This window comes from Podarcis gaigeae (assembly GCF_964106915.1).
Source record: "Podarcis gaigeae genome assembly, chromosome: 11".
NCBI classification, from domain to species: Eukaryota; Metazoa; Chordata; class Lepidosauria; order Squamata; family Lacertidae; genus Podarcis; species Podarcis gaigeae.
In genome coordinates, this window is record NC_139687.1 from 46,692,199 (window position 1) to 46,715,220 (window position 23,022).

The 23,022-nt window shown below is 40.2% G+C and overlaps 1 protein-coding gene across 4 annotated transcripts in view; it reads left to right on the forward strand.

The window, feature by feature from the left end:
* RICTOR (RPTOR independent companion of MTOR complex 2) overlaps positions 1-23,022 on the forward strand; it is a 61,900-nt gene that overhangs the window by 20,427 nt on the left and 18,451 nt on the right. For 2 of the 4 annotated variants that reach the window (XM_083703399.1, XM_083703402.1), the window contains 22 exons: positions 366-492; positions 883-1,052; positions 1,821-1,888; positions 2,293-2,360; positions 4,039-4,121; positions 5,060-5,147; positions 7,548-7,638; positions 7,744-7,810; positions 7,924-8,004; positions 9,766-9,866; positions 12,575-12,737; positions 13,081-13,182; positions 13,274-13,320; positions 14,686-14,821; positions 16,221-16,268; positions 16,818-17,020; positions 18,067-18,193; positions 18,758-18,922; positions 19,400-19,476; positions 19,582-19,660; positions 21,108-21,217; positions 21,812-21,899. In XM_083703399.1, the coding sequence (XP_083559525.1) occupies positions 366-492; positions 883-1,052; positions 1,821-1,888; positions 2,293-2,360; positions 4,039-4,121; positions 5,060-5,147; positions 7,548-7,638; positions 7,744-7,810; positions 7,924-8,004; positions 9,766-9,866; positions 12,575-12,737; positions 13,081-13,182; positions 13,274-13,320; positions 14,686-14,821; positions 16,221-16,268; positions 16,818-17,020; positions 18,067-18,193; positions 18,758-18,922; positions 19,400-19,476; positions 19,582-19,660; positions 21,108-21,217; positions 21,812-21,899 (2,289 nt within the window). The remainder of the gene's footprint in view (positions 1-365; positions 493-882; positions 1,053-1,820; positions 1,889-2,292; positions 2,361-4,038; positions 4,122-5,059; positions 5,148-7,547; positions 7,639-7,743; positions 7,811-7,923; positions 8,005-9,765; positions 9,867-12,574; positions 12,738-13,080; positions 13,183-13,273; positions 13,321-14,685; positions 14,822-16,220; positions 16,269-16,817; positions 17,021-18,066; positions 18,194-18,757; positions 18,923-19,399; positions 19,477-19,581; positions 19,661-21,107; positions 21,218-21,811; positions 21,900-23,022) is intronic. The other 2 variants (XM_083703400.1, XM_083703401.1) reach the window with 2 other exon arrangements.

Genomic DNA, 23,022 nt, shown 5'->3' on the forward strand with positions numbered 1-23,022 from the left:
GCCATTCGTGGTAAACACCATTTAGCCTTGCATTAGAAACAGCTTCTTGAGTGCATATCTGCTACTCCCTAGTTTAATTGAACCAGAAGGCCCTGAAGAGAAATCTGCATGGTCGTGCAGTAGATCCTTTATCTTAGTATGGCTTCTAACCTTTTACAGTACATAGCCATCTTTATGTGTTTGTCAAAGAAACTATTTAAAAAGAATGTGGAAGCAAAAGAGCAGAATACTGAGCCCAAATGTGCAGGTGGGAGAAAGAGTTTGATACAAACATATAGCAGAACCATTAGTGTTGTTCAGTAATCCTGCTGTAATGTTGCAGTGACAAACCCATCTCTCCATTTTTTTTTTGCATTTCTTTGCAGATGATCACTGTGAATGCTTCATTATTTCCTAGTTCGGTTACCAATTCCTTGATAGCTGTTGGAAACGACGGCCTTCAGGAGAGGGACAGGATGGTTCGGGCATGTATTGCAATTATCTGTGAACTAGGTAAGAAAGTTGAAAAGTATTATAGTTTTGTTGCATATTTTAATTGTGGACATTTATATTTCAGTGTTTTAATGGGTTTGTTTTATTGTGTGCTTTAAGTATGGTGCATTTTTAATTATTTTGAATTTTAATAATGATGTACAATTGGTTTTGTATCTTTTATAAATGGATTAGAAGCCTATTTTGGCATTAATTGGTGAATAAGTAATTAATGATCCCCCCCCGAGTATCCAAGAAAAGGAATTTACAATATATTTTGACTTTAAACAAAAAAGGTTTTAAGCTGAAACTTTAACATTTTATTGATATGAAGCTTAACATAAACATAGAAATAAGATTAGATGAGAAATACGGTTAATTGGATCAGTTAATATCTTTCTCTTCTTTCAGCAATTCAGAATCCAGAAGTAGTTGCACTTCGAGGTGGTCTAAGTACCATTTTGAAAAATGTGATTGACTGCCAGTTAAGCCGTATAAATGAAGCTCTCATAACGACCGTCTTGCATCTTCTCAATCATCCAAAGACTCGACAGTATGTGCGTGCAGATGTAGAATTAGAGGTAGGAACTTCCTTTTCTTATACAGTCTTAGTGTATCAACACTGGTTAATAATAATAATAATAATAATAATAATAATAATAATAATAATAATTTTTATTTATATCCCGCCCTCCCCAGCCGAAGCTGGGCTCAGGGCGGCTAACAACAATCAAAATAGTCCAACATTCTAAAAACATTCATTATAAAATTAATTAAAATCAAATTAAGATCAAATTAATGGCAACCATCAAGCAAAATTCTGTGCAGATTGCCAAAGGAGGGGGTCAGGCTGCGCCCTGACCAAAGGCCTGGTGGAACAGCTCTGTCTTGCAGGCCCTGCGGAAAGATTCCAAACTGGGATTAAGCTCCACTGAATTCAGTAGGACTTACTGAGCAGACATGCTTTGGGTTGTTGCCTCAATCCAGTAATCTGTATTATCCATATTTTCTTTTTAAACACACCCTTAAAAATAAGCCCTTGAGTTTTAGTACTTTCTGCCAGGTCTGTCAACAAGTAAAAGTTGAAAACATGCAAAAAGATGCTGCATATATTCTTTTTCAAAGGTAAGGAATAATAGGTTGTTCTAATTGGATGTCTTCACTTTACTCTGCTTCATAGATAATTTTGCTGGATATATCTTTGTTAACGTCAGAAGCAAATTTTATTTTCTATATCACTTAAGAAATAACTACTTATGTTGGAATAGATAGTATTTAAACGGTGGATAATAATAAAGATGTTATGGTGATAATGAGAATGACTCCAAACTTTTGTTTCCTTACTGCAGCGGATATTAGCGCCCTACACAGACTTTCACTACAGGCACAATCCAGATACTGCAGAAGGACAGCAGAAGTAAGTCTCCATTAGCTGTTACTTTATAACACTGATATTCAAGTACTTGAACTTTCTATCCTGGACGAGGGCTTTTGCAAGCCATTCTCTGACTTTTGAGGGCACACTTTCATGAGTGATGCTACTCCCTGCCCCTCCAATATTGAGCACTCCATGTACCATTAAGCCATCTGTCCCATGCATGGCAATTTTCATTTTGACAATGAAAGAGAAAATGGGGGGGGGGGGGAGAAACCCATAATTTTCATATTGTAATTTCACCATACCATACCATATTGTATTCTTAACATTTAACAATTTAAAATTTAAAAATTGTCACAAATCAGAGATATCAATTTGAGTGTTTCATAAACACAACTCAGTTTAACGTGGATATTTATTCTCAGTACTGTTTTTTATGGCAGGGAGGACCGAGAAGCACGGCTGTCTGCTAGTAAAATGGGAATTGTTGCAGCATTTCGATCGTGGGCAGGTAAGAACTTGGTTCAACCTTTATAATGATGGCATAATTGGAGTGTGGAAAAAAGGTACATGTTACTGAAGGTGTATGTGTACCTCGCGTGAAAATGGGTGATTTACAATATTGGGAGATCTGCTTTTCGGGGACCACATTTGTGGAGGGTGTCTGTAATTGTTCCGAATAACCATTTCAAGTAGATGCAACAAGAGGTGAAGTTTGAGGACTGATTGGCAAATTAAAAATGAATGAATTATCTGGTCAATTAAGTTATCATGGCAGCTTGCAGTGAAATAAATATATTTAGGTCAACTTTAAAATAAAACAGCTGCAACTGCAAAGTTGAATCAACCAATACTGAATTGGGAGAAAAAGTAACAAACACAGCCGATACAATAAAACCACTTCAGCTAACATTTAAAAGGCCTATGAAAATAGATATCCGGGGGGGGGGGGGATTGAAAAGGCCATGCAGACACTAGACAAGCCTCCTCAAAGAGAACATTTCATAGATAGGGCACCACGATGGAAAAGTCACCTGCATTGGTAATCCCAGAAGGCTGTAGAGTTTGGAAAAGGGTTTTCATCTGTTTTACTGCATGAGCCAGTATTTGGGGAAGCAGACAGTATATGCAACTTGCTGCTGAAATTGGCCTTCTTATCACTGGATTGAAAGGCAGTCAGTGTATTGCGACTTTTAAAAAAGATTCAGGAGGAGCTAGAATTACTAAAACTATACGGAAGAAAAAATACTGCTGAGGAAGAACAAGTATCAGAATCGGTGCTGTCTTGTCGATCTTTCAGAACTAAAACATGACAAAGTAGCTGATGAAATAAGAACAAAATAAATTGTTGCAAGAGCATTAACGGGAAGGTTTTTGCAGCAACACGAAGCCATCAAGGGAGGGGGTGAGATGAATTCTAGGGAGAGAATTCCACAACCCAGAGGTAGCCTTTTAAAAAGCCTCTCGTTCCTGACAAACATAACTCTGAAATTGTCTGAACACAGAAGATAACTTCTTTAGAAGTTCTGATGGGAGGCTAAAGCTTTGTTGTTGGCAAAAAGACAAAAACAAAGGGAGATGTGGTGGAGGTTTATAAAGTACTTCACCTCACGGCTGTGCAGTTCATTGCCATAAGATGTGGTTGTGACCATTATCTTAGGTGGCTTTGGAAAAGAGTTAGGTGCATTCATGGAAGTTCTAGGTCTATCAACAACTATTAGCCATGATATCCAAATGTTGTTTCTGTGTTCAGAGGCAGTGAACCCCTGAATACCAGGGGCTGGGAATTAACCATTGTCCTGCTTGGAAGCTATCGTCTGGCTGCACTCTTGAGAACAGGGTGTTTGAGTAGAGAAGTTCCTTATTTGAACCTGCAGGATTCTTAAGTTTCAATAATTATCTAGTATGATTCCCATTTTTCGGTAGCATCACTATGGGCAAGATTATTATTTTCTTTTATTTTGTTGCTTCCTGGCAAAGCAAACTGTTGCTCTCTTTGAGCTGTATTATGATGATGATTCCATGATAAAAGAAACACAATTTGTTCATGGTCCTAGAAATCCTGTGAAGTTTATGCTGTGTTATTTTTAGACCAACTGTCCGTTGTTCAGCCTGTGGCAGAAGTTTCCCACTGGGTGTTTGCACATGAGTTTGCCATCATGTAATTATGCATTTTATTTTGTTTTTAGGCATTATTAGTTTATGCAAGCCTGGAAATTCCGGGATCCAGTCTCTCATTGGAGTGCTGTGTATACCTAATATGGAAATAAGGGTATGTGTTTGACTTCTACAAGATGGATTCCGAGGGCTTGTATGCTTGCTCTTTTCGTGTAGACAGATGTACAAATTCTGTTTTCTCAGAAATTGCTCTGTGTGTATATATCTGCATTATTGGCGGTTGTGCACACATTGGCCCTCTGACTCCATGGCATGGGTGGAAGTAACTGTGGCTGGAAGTGTCACAAAGCTACTGATGTTCCAGTGCAGTCCTCAGAGGCTACAGAACCTCTCTCAAGAATGAGCAGAGTTGGGGAGCTGTAAGTTGAGGAAGACAGTCGCTTGGAAATTAGGGCAGGAGAGTCGGGATTAATCCTTCTTGGCTGCCTGAAGCTACAGTGTTGGAGCAGAGAGGGTAGGGTCTCTGACACAAGGAGAGTGACAGCTGACTATGGGTCAGATCTCTCTGAAGTGGCATCATCTGACCCAAATAATCATGAAATGAGAGCACGAGATAGGTTCTAGAGCAAGACAGTTAACAAACAAAACCAGTTGAGGGTTTTTTATACTGTTGGGATAACAGCTGGAAGTGTAAAGAGTGAATCTATATATACCCCTTAGTCATCTCATATTATTTGTAATGTGTTCACTAGGCATCTGTGACTTGCAATAAGCCTTATTACTCACTACAATATATTAAATACTAAAACTGTATGAATGAGCAATGTTATTTAATTATGGTTATGCTTCCAAAAGGCAGAAGCTTAGGATGTGTCTGTAATGTTAAATTATTTTTGACAAGCTGTTGAATGCAACTCATGTTATGGAAGATTATTTTGCTTATTCCTTCTGTGCCCTCCTGAGCCACTATGGGAAGAGGAGTGGACAGCTGCAGGGGGAAATGGTATCAGCCAAAGTCACCCCTCACACCCCAGTGCAAATTCATTAAATTTCTACTGGTTTTTAAAATTCTGTTCCTTTTTATGTTTATAGCGAGGACTGCTTGAAGTTCTTTATGATATATTTCGCCTTCCTCTTCCTATCGTGACAGAAGAATTTATAGAAGCACTTCTCAGTGTAGGTTAGTATTGAACTTGCGTGTTACTCTTCATTCATTGGGAAAGCTTATCAAGTCCATTCCTGTAATGGCTTCTGCGTACTTGAGCCCTGCAGCTCATTGCAGGACTTAGTCATGGGTACCTTACTTTAGAATTGCAGTAACCAGAAGCTTCTTCTCCGTCTAAACAGCAGAAATATGTCTGCCACTTAGCAACAAGGATTTTTGTCAAATCTCTGATGGAATACCCTTTCTCAGCACGGGTCTGGCAACACTAAATGCTTAACTTATAGTTGAAGCCTGAGTGGCTTCTGAAACACCACCGTGCTCTTCCAGATAAAAGGCAGTGCTAATCCAGATGATCTCAGTGCTGGGGCTGGGTTATATGTGCTCAGGTATCTGGGATCCAGGTTGTTCACTCAACACAATTTTAAACAGTTGCACAGGCTGCCATATGCTACAGGTTTTAGCAGAGGTGCTGCATGCTGTCAGAGAGCTGCCCCCACCAACAGTCTAGCTGCTGCTTTCCTCACTTTCTGGTGCTTCTGGACCAGACCCACGAGCAGCCCCACATAGAGCCTATTGCAGTAATCCAGCTTCAAGTTTGTCACTGCATAGGCCTGCCTATCCTAATCCATATACAGTCGTAGCTGGAATGCCAGATAAAGCTTATAAAAGACACTTGTAAACACAGATATCACTTGGATGTCTAATGATAAAGGTGTATCCAGGAATACTCCCAGGCTGGGTACCTGCTCCTTCAGAGGGACTACACCTCCATTCAGAACAGGCAGTTGACCTATCTTACGGAGCAATCCTACTCACTGAGCCTCCATCTTCCCATGTCTCCCACCCAGTTTATTGTTCCTCAGCCAGTCCACAATTGCATTCAGGCACTGGTTCTGGGCTTAAACAACTACTGCTGATGCAGGTGTTGTGGAGAAGTAGAGCTGTGTGTCATCAGCATATTGATGACCCTGTGCTCCAGATCTTCTACTGACAGCTTCATATAGATGTCATTCATAGCATATTGTGGACTCCCTCTATCGATGAAGATTCCACTTCCAGGTTTAGTTATCAGAAAATTAAAAGTTAAAGAGGGTTTAACTTCCTTGCAAGGTTCCTCATGATTTCTCCCTGCAAGTATGCTTTATCAGCCTGGCTATCTCCTCGACACCAACAGGCTTCTTTTACATTGTGACTGTTCTGTTGTTGCTTTTTGTGCATCTGCAGGTCATGTGTACACATGAACAATTCGGCGGTAGCTGGCAAACGAGGGAAAAAGGGATGCCATAAAGCCAAGCAGCAGCTTGAAGTGCTTGCTGATTAATTCATCTGCTGCTTGGCCTTCATGGCATCCCTCCCCCCCCCCTCTCCATTAATGATTCCTGCAGTGTGCCCTTGAACATATGAAGTGCAGATGGTGCAAACAGCAGAGAAAAATAAGAGCATAAACAATAGTATAATGGAGTTAAATAAGAGGTGGCAAGGGGCAGTGGTGCAGACAGATGCTAAGATTTTGTTTTGCAACAAGGCTGAATGTGTCATGCCTCTGTCCCCATTTTTGCTCTGATATGCTCAGGCAGTCCCCACACTTCCCTGCACCACCTTTCCACTCTTATGAAGATGTACTGCTAAGAGCTGGGCTTTTTCTGGGTATTTCACTAGACCCCCTTTATTCCTGCTGCCACCACAGATGCTATTTATCTGAATACTTACCCCTAATATAGCCAAGAATGAGGCATGTGGTGTAATGAAACTAATTTGTTAAACATAAATACAAAGGTTTCAACATGACTTGCGTACATAAACATACTGCTTCAGTTTTCTTGCATTTACAAGAATGGCTGTTATAAGGTGGTTCCTATACAGTAAGCCTGCAACTTGTGTGCATTCAGCGTTTCACGCGTGGTAAAATTAAAGGGGGAAAAATGGAAAGGGGGCAGGGCTAGAAGGGATATAAGAAATCCACATCATCCCTCATATACATGGTCTCTCATCAGGGATGTTGCATTAACAGAGAACCTTTCAGGTTCCTTCCAACTCTCTGGTTCTGAAACCTGAAACATGTAAAGTTTTATTAAGGTGTGGGAAAAGTACATTTTACTTGCCTTTAGAATAGATCCACCTTGTGTACTTTCATATGTCACTGACTTGTATGTCTTTCTGAGATAAATGTGAGACTATTAGTGCCTACTGTAATTTAAACCTGATACCATTTATTATGGGATTAACTAAATTGTAGCTTATGTGTATTTAAAGCACACATGCTAGCATAGAAATCAAGAGGAACAAGCAGGAGACAAGGAGAGCGAAATAATAATACCAAATCAAAATGAAAGGTGACTAGGGATTATGGTACTGACATACTCCATTGCTCTTGTTAATTAAACTCAGAATTTTCACTCGATGGCTTTCTTGTAGATCCAAGCAGGTTTCAAGATAGTTGGAGACTTTCTGATGGTTTTGTAGCTGCAGAAGCTAAAGTTATATTACCTCACCGAGCCAGATCAAGGTATTTTGTTATCAAAAGCATTAATGCCATTTCTGCCTGCTTCACTTAGATAATATGAAAGAGAACATGAAGCTGATCTCTATGTTCTTTTGCACATTTATCTAGGCCTGACCTCATGGACAACTACTTGGCGCTGGTTCTCTCTGCTTTCATTAGAAATGGACTCTTAGAAGTACGTTCAGACTTTCATTTAAATGACAATTAATTAACTCTGTTGTAATAGGTTCTGGGCAAAGCAGAACAGTGAGATGGTTACAATAGAGTTTCACTTCTTACTTACTCCAGGGTCTAGTTGAAGTAATCACAAGCAGCGATGACCATGTATCCGTCAGAGCAACAATCTTACTTGGGGAACTTTTGCATATGGTAAGGAAGACTTTATTTCATGTACTGATTGTTAAATTCTTTACTTTGGGAATCTTCCAAGGATGGAAGAAAACAAAATAATTTTAAAAGCAATATTTTACGTAAGGAAGAAGGTATAGTTACCAAATCAAAGAATACTCTGGTTCCCTGAAAGTGTGTCCTTGCCCCAGTAAAAGATGCAGTAGGTCATAAAAAGGTCATAGGATCGTAGAATTGTAGAGTTGGAAGGTACCCCGAGGGTCATCTAGTCCACCCCCTTAAATGCAGGAATATCAACTAGATCATACATGACAGATGGTCACCCAACCTTTGCTTAAAAACCTCCAATGAAGGAGAGTCCACTGCTTATCATGGGAGTCTGTTCCACTGTCAACAAGTTCTTACTGTGAGAAAATTATTTCATCTCCTTTCTTTTAACTTGAATCCATTGGTTTGGGTCCTATCCTCCAGAGCAGGAGAAAAAAAACCTGCTCTATCCTCCATGTGACAGCCCTTTAGATATTTGAAGATGGCTATCATATCTCCTCTGAGTCTCCTCTTTAACAGGCTAAACATACCCAACTCCCTCCACTGTTCCTCTTAAGGCTTGGTTTTCAGACCCTTGATCATCTTGGTTGCTCTCCTCTGCACACATTTCAGCTTGTCAATATCCTCCTTGTGTTGCCTAGAACTGGACACAGTACTCCAGCTGTGATCCGACCAAGGCAGAATAGAGTGGTTCTGTGACTTTTCTTGATTGGAACACTATACTTCTGTTGTTGCAGCCTAGAATAACATTAGCTTCTTTTGCTGCTGCATCACACCGTTGACCCGTGTGAAGCTTGTAGTCTACTAAAGCCCCTAGATCCTTTTCACAAGTACTACTAGCAATCCAGGTGTTCCCCATCTTAAATTTGTGCAGCTGGATCTTTCACTTCCTTCCTGCTGCTATGATTCAAAACCCTTCTGCCTTGCTGAGAACTACCAGAAGGACTAGGGACTGTGTAAGCATGGCTCCTGCCCAGTCAAGTTTCCTGTAGACTTGTCTCAGCTATGGAAACTTGGCTAGTTCACTGATGGATCCTCACTTTCTTCAGTGCATTACTGGCCATCCCTGGATGGCTATTTAATGCTAGCTCAAGAGAACACAGTCAGCTCTCATATTGGTTTACAAGCTCCATGTTCATCATTCATTATTTCTGCAGGTTGTTAATTTTGTACTTTTAGAATTAAGAGCCCCAGCTATAAAAGTCATTCTCCAGAAAAGCAGCTGAGTTAGTTTTTTGCAGCAAAAACAAGACTCTAAAGATTAATATTTTTTATAGCATAAGCTATAATAAATAGCTTACATTCAACTTCATTAGATGCATGAATCCACTGCTTGTTGGCTCCTTTAATGCGGTTTGCTAACTGATAATATCTCAAGGAAGTGGGTTTTCCAAGAGAATTGTTAGAAATCTTGTCTAAGCCTGCAACATATACAAGCAGTTAGCAAATGCTTTTTCTGCAGTTGTCAAATTCAGTTGTTTGGAACAAACTTAGTTGGTCTCTAAGGTGCTACTGGACAATTTTTAAAGTTTTTTAATTTATGTCAAATTCAGTATTTACTTAAAAAAAAATCTGTATTAGCTTAATTGTATCTGAAGTGGAAAGAGAAAGGAAAAGCGATTTTCTTTTGGCAGAGTTCTGTTTGTATACCATTCAAGTTAAATAGGTATTCATTGGGTGGGACCTGGGCTGTATCTGAAAATGAAAATCTGTGATGTTTCTTCTCTCTTTCAGGCAAACACCATTCTTCCTCATTGTCATAGCCATCACTTACACTGCTTACCAACTCTAATGAACATGGCAGCTTCTTTTGACATCGCAAAGGAGAAGAGACAGTAAGCATACATTTTAGTAACCTGCTGAAGTTACCCTAAATTGGCATATCCAATTCAGTATAGCTGCACTTCTTCCGGTTTTCTAAATGGGTGGCTTTAGTGATTTTATATATTTGAAATTAAAAGCCATATTATCCAAAGAATACAGAGCAGTGGGCATGATAGTAAAAACATTTATCAATGGGTACCATGTCTGAAAGGCTTTCAAGATAATAAAAAACCCCCAGCAGAAACAGGATGAAGAGCAGGAAGAAACAAAAGCCATGAAAACAAGGACACAAGTTTCTCTTCTTCTTTTGGCTAATAAACTAAGCTATCTAATATGTACATTGTATGTACATAAAGTCCACCTTCCATAAAGTGGGGAAATTAAGAATTTTTCTTCACCCTGTGTTTTCTGTATTACAGATAATTAATCTCACTGACCTAGTTTACATGTAATGCAAAGCCAAGCCATTTAGGTTCCTGGAGTGAAGATTGTAGCCACTGACCTCCTCCCCCAGTTTGCTGCTTCTATGCTACCCAGGGCTAAGCCATGGGACTAAGCCATGGTTTGGTGCTCCAGATGAACCACAAGCTATAATCAGGGGTAGTATTAAATTAATTCAAAGTAGGTGCATTGAAAATAATGGCATGGTCAGTTTAGGTCCATTCATTTCAGTGGGTCTACGTAAAAGTTAGTTGGATACAACCCCAGGGTTTGTCCGTGGTTTACTGCTTGTGGTACAGGGGAGACAGTCCACAAGCCCACATTTGGATGTAATGCTTAGGTTGAGAGGAGCACTGCAGCCATAATCTACACTTTGGGATCCTGCACATTTGTTCATTTGCGCTAAGCCATGGTTTAGCTTTGCATGACGTGCTCTCTGGGCCAGTGATTTGTGCCCAGTGTTACATGCACAGACTTCTGTCGCGGAGCACATTTGAGGGGACATATAGGTTGCTGAAAAGGAGAGGAAGGGGAAGTTTTGTTGCAAAAGAGCAAGTCCATTCCTTGTGTAGGGGCAGTTTTGGATTCGACCCATGGTCTTCCTTACCAAGTGTGTTGACCTAGGCTTGGAAACAAACAAGCAAACATCCCAGAAAAATCAACAGTTAGCAGGTATCTGAAGAATTCAGGAATTCAGGCTGCAATGCCTGTATCACTAGAGGAGCTCTACCATTGATGTCCAAATTAGGATTTTACCCAAAATTACTAGCTGACAAATTTACTCAGGGATTTTGCTTCCTGTAAAACCTGAATATTTGTCTTGCCAAAACAGCTCTTGATTAAGACAGATTGTGCTTGTTTAAAATGAAAACAATAAGCACGGCTTTCTAGTTTTCTTGTTCTGAAGTTTTCATTTGTTTTCAAGTGTGTTAATATTTCTGTTTGGACTTTATGTGCAAGTCCTCAGAAACTCAGTACAGTTTATAATATGTTCTGTGAAGCAACGTCCTGTACCCGCCAAAATTACAAGCCATTCACAAAATTTATTGGACACCCTACACAAAAACCATTCATGCAATGAGTGATTATGCCAGCAGCACTGGTTCAGTAAATTTGTAAGCCCTTTGGTATCTTTATTTCCTTTTAAATATATATATATAGAGAGAGAGGAAGAATTGTGATTCATAGTGTAAGGGAGATTTTGATATATTCAAGACTATTTAATCTGGTGTTTTTAATCATCTTTACCACTCATTTACATCTTTATAAGTTTTTCCCATTTGAATATATGTACTGAGAAAATACCTATTAGGAATCTATTGCAGTGTTCATGTAATTGATTTAAATGTTTCCCCAGTTGACCCCATTTTTAAAAAAACCTTTTCTTCAACAATACAAAAAAGAACTACTGCCATCTGACATGGTTACATAAAATCACTTTAAACCGTGGCCTAATCAATCTGTATCAAATTATAACTGATTTGGAACAATTGTATAAAGAACAATTGAATGAATAGTTATTCTGACAAGTATCAGGTAACGTCTTGTAAAATACAAATCGCACGAGAAAGCTCATTTTATCATATACCTTGGGGTGTGGGGGTGGAATCCCAAATCTGTATGTAACAGAATGTTCAGAGTGTAATCACTATTTAATCCAGTTAATAATCTGATTTCAACTGTTTTCCCCCGTTGAAATAAAGGTTGCATCTTGCTCAGATCAGTAGCAAACCTCTCAGTGGTTTTCATGGGTCTAAGTTATCTCTAGTCAGGTTCAAATTCTAAATTTTCCCTCTTTTTAAAGCCTGTGATCACGAACCAAGAAATGGAGTGATTACGCTTTAATGAATGAGTTGTGGTTTGCTCCAGAATGCCTGTGATAAACTTTTACAGTAACCGTTTAAGTAGTCAAATGGAATGTTTTCCTGTCCTAATTTAAAATTGGGAGCACTCCTAAAAGGAACAAATTTAGGCTCAGTTTATATCTGCCTCAGATTAGTTTCTGTAAAAGGTCATCTCTGTCCAAGGTTGAGGCTTGGTCATGCACCCAGGAGCATACTGGCTCCTGGATGCCTCCCCACCATTCTTCCTGTAGCTGTGACAGGCAGGTGCAAAGTGGGGGGCTGTGTTGTTCAGGCCATTGTTAGACTTTGAAGCCATCTTCTAGTGCAAAGATCCCTGGGAAATGCAGTTTGACTATATTTCACATCCTTTCGGATCCTTACTAAAGGCAGTAATCTTATAGAAAATTTTGACTGTCAACTTTCCCCCTTGGTAGACGGGCCAGCGCTGCACTAAATTGTCTAAAACGCTTTCATGAAATGAAGAAACGAGGACCGAAACCTTATAGCCTTCATCTAGATCACATTGTTCAGAAAGCCATGTCAACACATCAGCGAAGGGATCAGTATCGTGTGCAGAAAGACATCTTTATTCTAAAGGTAGCTATTTTACTACAATGTCTGTGATTCCCCCCCTTTTTTTGTAAACAGCAAATAATCTTTATTGATTTAAGCTGAATTTCCAAAATAAGAGTTGCTAGGAATTGAGAGTTTAAATGAAAACCTTTCATGGGGGGATAGGGTGGGGAAACTGTTGCACTAGAAATCTGACATGGCTTCTGAGTGCAGAGAGAGAGAAAATGTGGGCATACATTTTGGTGGTGGTTTGTCTACAGTTCAATATATTTTAATAATCTGCAAACTTGTATATTACTTTCTAATGTCGATGCAAGTGTTGCAGCAGTTTGAACTTTGATTTCTCTTCTTCCTTCTGCTCTTCAAGGATACTGATGAAGCACTGTTAATTAATCTAAGAGACAGCCAAGTTCTTCATCACAAAGAGAATCTTGAGTGGAATTGGAATCTGATAGGGACCATACTAAAGGTAAGCCGTTAAATGGCTCCCTAATTAATGTCTGAGGATTAAATTGAAATGAAAGGAAATGGTCTTACAAAACTCTCTATCTATTTTGCAGTGGCCAAATATCAGCGTAAAGTTCAACAAAGATGAACAGTGGAACAGGTATTCATATTTACTAATGGAGGGCAGTTCCATTCTGCCTTGGCAGCTTGCTTTTCCTCCTACAACTCTTTCTGGGTGTTCTTGACACTTGTAAATTGTGGGGCACATTGTCTGTACAGTCGTATCTTGGAAGTCGAACACAATCCATTCTGGAAGTCTGTTCAGCTTCCGAAACGTTTCAGAAACCAAAGCGTGGCTTCTGATTGGCTGCAGGAAGCCGCAGAACCCGTGTCGGATGTTCGGGTTCCAAAAGAAAGTTTGAAAACCGGAACACTCACTTCCGGGTTTCGATTGTTCGGGGGCCAATTTGTTCTGGAGCCAAGGCATTTGAGATCCAAGGTACAACTGTACTTAAGACTAGGACCCTCAGTCTCCTAGGTCTTAGTCCGACACTCTAACCACTACATCACACTGGCTTCTATTTGCTGTGTGTGTTTTTTCAAAGGTGAACTCACTCATTATTTGCTTTATGTTTTTTACCATCACTTGCTAAGAAATGTGACACATTTCCTGAAAAGGTGCTTGCATTTCTGTCTTTTCCCCAGTTACAGTTTTGAATAACCTGGCCTTTTGTGTGTTATGAATTAGAAAAGGCAATTCACTGAATTGAATTAACTCTCTTGGGGAAAAAGGACAGGGATGCCGATCTCGAGTTTCCCCTGCCTAATTGAGTAAGATGGATGGTTACAAAGAATATGACCTTTCTCCTGATGGCACCCTATTTATTGACTGCCTCAGCAAGAGTTGCTTCCCTGACACCAGTTTTTTTTCTTTTAAGCACCAGGTCAAGACCCTTCTTTTTTTCATAGGTTTTAAAAAATTGTACTTGCTACATCTCTCTGGTGCATTACATCTTTGGACCAAGTTTCCCAGTTACTAGTTTTATATTGGTTTTAGCTTCTGTCCATGAGCTGATTTTAGATTTGGTTACTGGAATTTTTATAATTGCTTTTAAAGTTTTTTTGTGTAAAGTTTTGAATTGTAGCTATATATTTTTAACGTTTCCATATATTGCACATAGAACTTAGTTAAATGGTAGCGTGCAAATAGAATGAACAAATAAATTAATAAATGCATATTGCTTGGGCTTTTTTGTATTAGGAAACTAATCTGCTCTCCCATCAGTAAACCAGTACAATCACAAGCAATACATAAGCTAGCAGCAGGGAGCAGGCAGGCTAGTATGGGAAGAGAATGTATTGACTTCACTATGACCCTATAATAGCATTTGCATTTAAGTACAGGTGCTAACATTTGAAAACATAAAGCCTCTTCGCCATCTCGTAGATGAAACAGTGTGGTATACACATTTGCCTGAAGCTTGCAACAAACTTTTCAGCACCTCATATGTCTGTTTAATGTTAGATTTATACGGCGACTGATGTATTTTTACAAGCCCAGCAGCAAATTGTATGCCAACCTGGATCTGGATTACGCAAAGGCCAAACAGCTCACAGTTGTAGGTTGCCAGTTAACTGAGTATCTCCTTGAATCTGAAGAGGTAAGATTCATTTTGTTTAGCTCTAAGTAACTACTAGCAGCTTCTTGTATTGTTGGCATTACCTTTTGGCGAGTTATTACCTTTATTGCATATTCTAAAAAATATTAGAAGATTCATTAGACCACGTTTGCCAGGTCTAAAGGAAGTGCAATTGGAACATTTAATTCAGGCTGGGAAATATGAGTATTTGCTGGTCAAAATCTTAGAAGAAGAATGGAGTTTATAAAAATGTATGGCTTATCCCATTGATATATAAAGTTGGGGGAATGTAACACATTAGTAAGAGCCCTAAACTGTAGCAGTTCATTAATAAAATAAAAATGGCTTGATATCCCTGGAGTCCTTCATAGTCTTTACCCTGCTCCTTAACCTTTCACCGCAGGGCATCACTAGATAAGCCGTATTCAATGGGTGTCTAGTTACCCTCATCCTGATTGGCCGGTGAATCGCTAACTTTGACCAACTCAGTTAACAGAGCAGTAGATCTCTCAGTTTTATGGGAGGAGAGATCTAGCTGGTTACCAAGTCACTTCTCAGCCAGCTCCCAAACTCTGCCTATCCTCGCTGCCTAAACTCTAGAGCAGGCATGTCGAACCGGTCGATCTCCAGTCCCTCCCCCCCCAAAAAAAGCTCAACAACTTTGGTCAATCCAATAGGTAGATCACTGCCAGTTTTTTATAGTGGGGGTAGATTGCAGTCTCTTGGGTGTTGGACATGCCTACTCTAGAGGATGAACAGGTGCTTTTGGTGCCTTAAGTTTATTATTCAGAACACACAAGTATATCCAACAGTGTCGTTCAGCTGATGGTCAGGCTTAACATTAGCAGAGTAGCAGGGGAAGCAATTTCCAACAATTCCTTTTCCACCTGCAGATCCCTGTGCCCCCTAAATCTGCTCTGAAGGGTCTCCCGGTTCTCTGGAGCAGATTTATGAGTGGTGCTACAGGTTGGAGAGGTAATCGCCAAAAATTGCATCCCTCTTCATTTCACTGAAGGAAGCCTTATCAGCTGAACAACACCTCTGGAAACAAAGCATAGAGGATAAAATTGCAGCCCATTAAATAAACAAAGAAAAATGGTGGTTATAGATCCTGAGACTTGCCCTAGCTGGAATATTAATTCCTGATTCATCGCTTATGCACTGTAAGAGATCTATTATAAGAGGCAGTAGTGGATTCAGGAATCAATGTCTCCTCTACATTCCTTTGTCTACAAACCAAAGCAGCATGGACTCTAGGAAGCATAATTAGTTAATTGTAGATGAAGACCACTTAGTGAAAAATCTAGCTTTCATATTTGTAGAGTTTTGCCTATGAAATTTACACGCTGGCCTGATAGGCTTCAGGATACTGGGAGGGGATGATACAGAGGTCAAATCAACATGCCCTTTTGCCCCTCAGGAAGGAAGACAGGAAGGAAAGAAGGAAGGAAGGCAGGTGCAACAAAAGGTAGATACAGACTTAAAATTATCTCAACTTTCTGTAGCCTAATGCCTTGCATTCCTAATTCTCTGTGACACATAAGGGGTAACAATTTAAAGGTGTTCGTCCTAGTCTATTTTCTTATTTTGTTTTTGTTTGACAAAATTCAGAAGCTGGTGGAAGAGGGAAAGGACCAGAAGGTGTTATGTTCACTTTTGTAAAAACCTGTTCTTGAGCTGCTTCACTCGTCACCTGCCACTGTTAAGCGCTCACAAAACCTGGGACTGCCTGAGGCTTATTTACTCTTCTGACAGCTATAATCCCCACAGGAATTGACTTTTCAGCTCGTGACAAGATCATCTGAGGGCAGTATCACAGCAGATTCTCCCCACATTTCAAAGTTGCAGCGTTTTCACAATGAAGGGTTTTCTTCTGGTTTTAATTTATTGGGTGCTTTTCAGTTTGATGGTGTCTTTCTTTCTCTTGTGCCCAAAGAAATGTAAATGGGTGTCTTTTTTTCAATGAGGCAGGGAAATGCTGCCAAAGGAACTGAAGTTTTTTCCTTTCTCTTTGAAGCAGGATGGACATGGTTACCTCGAAGAGTTAGTGAAAGATATTGTACACTGGCTCAATTCTTCTTCTGGACTGAAACCAGAACGCAGCCTCCAGAACAATGGGTTACTTAACACTCTTAGTCAGCACTACTTCTTGTTTTTTGGTACGCTCTCCTGCCAACCCCACGGAGTGAAAATGCTTGAAAAGTGTAACGTGTTTCAGTGGTAAGCATTATCTTCAGTTATAAGAATATTTTGAACTGCTCAGATCCTGGAAGTTTTAAAATGAATTCTTTCACTGTTCTTTAAATTTCTGTATAACTAGACATGGTTAATTGACCCTAATTTTTACATTTCTTGTAAAAAGAAAAGAAAAAAGATAAATAGGTTCCCAAAGGAACTAGGTTGCGTATACTGTTAAAAGTTGAATGAGCTCATCCAAACCATCTATATTTCATCTACATTATTAAGAACAGTACTAGATTCAAAAGTGTGCAATTAGATTTTATGAAAGTGACAGTACATTTTAAAAAGATAATATGCAGAACATTTTCCCAAGTTTGTATTTGTTTATAAAGTTTTTAACTAATCTATAGACCAAGCATGCTATCATTTTTCAGGAAAAAGAAAGCTTTCAATGTTGAAAGCTGGAGAAAACTCTCCAGCTTCCATTCAATAGAAATAATTTATATCCTATTTGACTACATGGGATTTTAGGGTAACTTCGCAGGGGGACGCAGGTGGTGCTGTGGTCTAAACCACTGAGCCTCTTGGGCTTGCCGATCAGAAGGTCAGCGGTTCGAATCCCTGCTATGGGGTGAGCTCCCATTCCTCAGTCCCAGCTCCTGTCAACCTAGCAGTTCGAAAGCACGACCAAAAAGTGCAAGTAGATAAATAGGTAACCCTCCAGTGGGAAGGTAAATGACATTCCCGTGCACTCCTCTGGTTTTGGTGCTCCGTTGCGGCAGAAGCGGCTTAGTCATGCTGGCCACATGACCTGGAAAAACTGTCTGCAGACAAATGCTGGCTCCCTCGGCCTGTAAAGCGAGATGAGCGCCACAACCCCAGAGTCATCTGCGCCTGGACTTAACTGTCAAGGGTCCTTTACATTTACCTTTTTTAGCAGGGGGAAGAAATATTCCTGGCCTGAAGAACTTAGTTTAAAATTTGATAACAGAGAAAGGCAACCAAAGAAGGAAAAATGGAGGGACTTTAAAAGTTAGTCCAAATCTCATACAGATTTACAATTAAATGTTTCCATCTTTTTCCAGTCTTCTTAATCTTTGCTCCTTGAAGAACCAGGATCACTTACTCAAATTGACTGTTTCTAGTTTGGACTACAGCAGAGATGGATTAGCAAGAGTCATTCTTTCCAAAATCCTAACGGCATCTACAGATGTAAGTGACAACTCCTCTAAATGGCTACATTCTGAGGATTATATTTAAATAGATGTTTTCACAGGGTGGTGTTACGGATAGAACGTTGGCCTAGGGAGACCTAGGTGTAAATACGTTTTTGATCTCAGCCCTGAGCTTGTGACTTTTGGATCAGTCGCTTTCTCTCAGCCTCAGTATAATCTCAAGGCAGTATATCATTTGCATTTAATTTTGATGGCTTGTTAAATGAATGGCTCTAGGTGTTCTGCATCAATGTATGTGAGCTAAAAGTAGGGAGAGGTATAGGTGCAGCCACACCACCTTGGCCTTCTTGTGTTAAATGGTAAGGTCTGAACATGCTTAAAAGCCTCCTTCAGACTCTTCCGCTATGAGAAAATTTTAAGTGGAACCTGCACTCTCATTGATGTTGGTGTGCTTGTGTGTATACCCCTGACCACTTCCCACATTGTGTATATTCAAGCTGAGTGCTTGGAGAGAGCATGGATCTGGCTTTCTGTGTGCAAAATCTACTTTTCTCTACTGTATTTCCCTTGCCGTTGATTTGCTTGTTTACTTGCTTCATAGAGCTGTAGGCTATATGCCACAAAACACTTACGAGTACTGCTGAGAGCCAACGTAGAGTTCTTCAGCAACTGGGGAATCGAGTTACTGGTCACCCAGCTCCATGACAAGAACAAAGCCATTTCTTCTGAAGCACTTGATATCCTCGATGAGGCATGTGAAGACAAGGTGAGAATCCTGCCGTCCATTCTTAAAGTTACCGTGAATGAATACTGTTGTGTATCAGTTTATTGAGAAGCACGTCATACTTCTCATGCAATGGTCTTAGGCCTGGGCGATATATCATCCAGGACCTGTCTGTGATGTCGGCTTCATTCAGCAGTATATCACTGGTGAAACTGCCACTGCTCCTGAGTCCCTCTGCTAGCGACTTCCTCCTGTGGGTATTGCTTGTTCCTCCCTCTGCATCTTTTAACTGCTCAGCTGAAGAGTGTGCGGTTGCTGCTCCCCTCCGAGCAGTTAAAGGATCCCCCAGCCCAGCACTGGCTCCCACCCAAGCGGGGCAAGCACCAGGGATGGGGAGGCCTCCCCATTATTGTATATATTGAAATTTCCTGCTAATTCCTTATTGATGTGAGTGCCAGTGTAACCAAACTGATTTCCTGAGACATAACTGCCCTCCCACTCCCTGGCTCTCTCTTTTAGGCAAATCTTCATGCTCTTATTCAGATGAAACCAGCGTTGTCTCATCTTGGAGACAAGGGCTTGCTTCTGCTCTTAAGGTAAACACTAAAATATGTTACTTCATATGAGAACAAACCAAATTAACTTGCATTTTCCTAATCGGTGAACATGTTTATAAATGGTATATGATGGTACTTTTTCAGGTTCCTGTCAATCCCAAAAGGGTTTTCCTATCTAAACGAACGAGGCTATGTGACAAAACAAATGGAGAAATGGCAGAAGGTACTTTTAAACAAATCCAGATCTCTCTGTGAAATTCATAACTTGTTATGCTGAGACTTTGCTTGGCTAAAGCCAGCCCTTTAGACTTCCTTAGAATGAATGTGCTAGCTCCATCCAGTCATGGTCCAGTTGTGTTTCTTCATTCAGAAGGTGAGATAAAGCCACTTGCATTGCTCTCAGGTCTGTGGACCTGACGGGTTTTTAAGGGTTCCTGAATTTAGGCATAGTGCTCAGCTTCATTGCATCTGACAGTCCTGCTTTGGTTGGGCCCATTATGTATAAACTACTGGCATATGAGAACTGAAAAGTTAGGCTTACAGGCCGGATCCAGAACTGATTTTCCCACTGGAATTAGATTCTCTTTGGATAACTTTTGTTCAAACTGTACTTTATACAGCTCTGTATCTAGGAGGAAACAGCTCCCAGGGAGTTTAAGTTAAGAAGTTGCAGGAAGGAGGATTCCAGGTGTATATTTGAAGATAAGCACTTGCGATGCTTTAGAGGAAAAGGACACGGGACAGATATACAAAGAAAAAGCAGCAGGGAGGAAAGGCTAATCTTTGCCCAGAAGAGAAATGCCCACACCAGTTTGCTCTCACTCAGAGCTCCCTTTGGTTAGAAAATGTGGCTGCTGGAAATGATTCAACATAACATTTAATTTCAGCTTTTTTGAAAAAGGCTATTTGGCCAAAATTTCAAGAGGAGAATAAATCCTTTGGCAACATATGAAATGACACTTGAATGTATTCACTTACTAAGTGGGATAGCGATCTGCTCCATCATGGAAGAGAACTGTACAGAATTGCTATGGAGAGGAAATTCACAAGTTAGGGGGAAAAAAATCCCATTTATATCAGACAGGTTATTCTGTAAAAATGAGAGACAGAGAATGTTCTAGGGATAATAGGGTTTCAGCCATTTCCCAGTCTTGCCCATTATTCTAGAACAAAAGGCTTTGCATCATGAATTAATTTATTTATTGCAGTGTGTTTAGACAGCTAAACATCAGAATATCCAAGATCATAAAACAACAAAACATATAAAAGCATAGTAAAACTTCAAACATATTCAAAATGCTATTAATGGACAAATTAACGATAATACAAAACTAGTAAAGATCAGGTGAAGAAAAATGGTTTTTTGTATATACCAAAAGCCCACAGTTGAAGGAGGAAGGGAATTCCAGAGAACTGGTGCCACAACACTAAAGGCCCTGTTCTATGTAGCCAAGCCACCAGGCATGTAAATAAATATTTTCATTCCAAAATAGCTTTCACCTTTTAATCAAACGTTTGACTTCAAAAACCTGCAGTGGTTCCCTTGGAATTATGAAAATAAGGAGGTTTTTCTCATTTGGATCACAGTGTCGCATAGTACAGTATTATGAATACAAAAATCTGCTGAAGATTTCTCTCTCTCTCATGAGCTCTGTATCCCATCATCTTAGGAGTACAACTTAAAGTATGTTGATTTGATAGAAGAGCAACTCAATGAAGCACTTACCACATACCGCAAACCTGTTGATGGCGATAATTATGTTCGCCGGAGCAACCAAAGGTAAGCTAAGTTGCAAACGATCTTGATTGGTTTGCTAAAGCAATTGCTACATATGAAATGACTGTATGACTGGTTTTTGAAATAGCCATAAGGAGTAAAAATTGAAATACTTTATTGTCACTTGTACAACTTGTATACAGTGAGATTACACGAGCCCCCCCCCCCCCACTCAGCTCTCTTAGTCTTAATTCCCCTTGTTTACTGACGCACACCCACCAAACCCAAAAGTCAGTTGCCCTGTTGTTATCTTTTCATTCAGCAGCCTAACAGCCCACGGATAGAAGCTGTTCTTTCCCCTGTTGGTGCGACTAATCATGCTTCTATATCTTCTGCCCAAGGGCAGGAGATCAAGAAAGTGCCGCTCAGGGTGTGAATCATCCCTGAGAATTTTTCTCACTCTCCTGAGGCAACGTTCTTCCGCTATTTCATCCAGCGGATTCACGGGACAGCCCATAATATCTTGTGCTGTATTCACCACCCTCTGTAGGCACTTCCTATCGGTTGATGTCAAACCAGCGTACCACACCATGATGCAGTATGAAAGGACACTTTCTATTGTTTACTATGCAAACAGACCATTTTTCTTTCTGGCAGATTACAGCGGCCACATGTCTATCTGCCGGTTCACCTCTATGGACAACTGGTACACCACAAAACAGGCTGCCATTTGTTGGAAGCTCAGGTGAGGAAATTTAATATACCTGATTCAAAATCAAGGTAACATTAAATACATTGCAGCCTTCTTGGAATTGCGCCCCCCCCCCAATTTGTTTGGTTGTTACTGGTTCAGGGTTGTGTGGCATATACAACCTCATTCTGAAATTTGGCTTGGTTTTTTTTTCTATTTAGACTACAGAAGAGGAATTCCCATGTCATGCATGCATCTATGTTCTATAAAATAAGCTTGCTTTGGCCAGGGATTAAATTTTCTCACTTAGCTGGAGCACATAGAAGACTCTTTTTCATGGATTGAAATAGTGAGTGAGATGTGTAGACTTTGCTTGCAGAACAGAAAGCAAGAGTTGTAGCCAAGGTAGCACTGAGTAAAATGTCCTGCTAGAACAAGGATTTTCACTTGTGCCGCAGGGAGTCCCCCTCCCTGTACACCCCCAAAATTTATGCTAGGGGTTCCCCCAAGGTCATGGCTTCAAGTCCTACATTGGGCAAAAGATTCCTGCATTGTAGGCGGTTGGACTAGATGAACCTCATGTTCCCTTCCAACTCTACAATTCTGTGATCTATGAACCTTCTAAAGCAGATTGGTGGAGGGCAAGGGGGGGAGGTTTGTTGGGCAAGTGGACTTAGATGCTGCCCCAAGTACTTTTTTGGTAATCCCACGGGAATTGACCCACAGAATCATGAAAGGGGCCCTTCTGCAGTGGAACTGCTTTGGTCTGCCTGAGGATCCTATTGCCTTTTAGTCTTTCTACATTTTTATACTATGAATATTGACTTCTGGGGTAGGGTGTCAAACACTGGTAGGTGGTGGTATCTTCCTCTACCAACTGTCACCTAGCTGCAGCCATTCCATAAGGAGGCAGGGCCACAATATCAGCTGTGCTGAGAGATCAGAAACTTTTGGCACCTACTTTCCATGAAATGTTTCCAGCTGGAAGGGAATGCACTTTACAGCACACAACTTGGATTTGCTTTTTCTTCTCCCTTTCTTCATTCTGAGATGCTATAGCTAAGGACTAGCTGATTGGTTCTGAAATGTGCAAGATACTGCTGTTCTTAGCTTATGTGATCCAATTCTGAGTTGTGTCTTCTCAATTTTGAACTGAAAGAAGAAAAGAATACTGGCT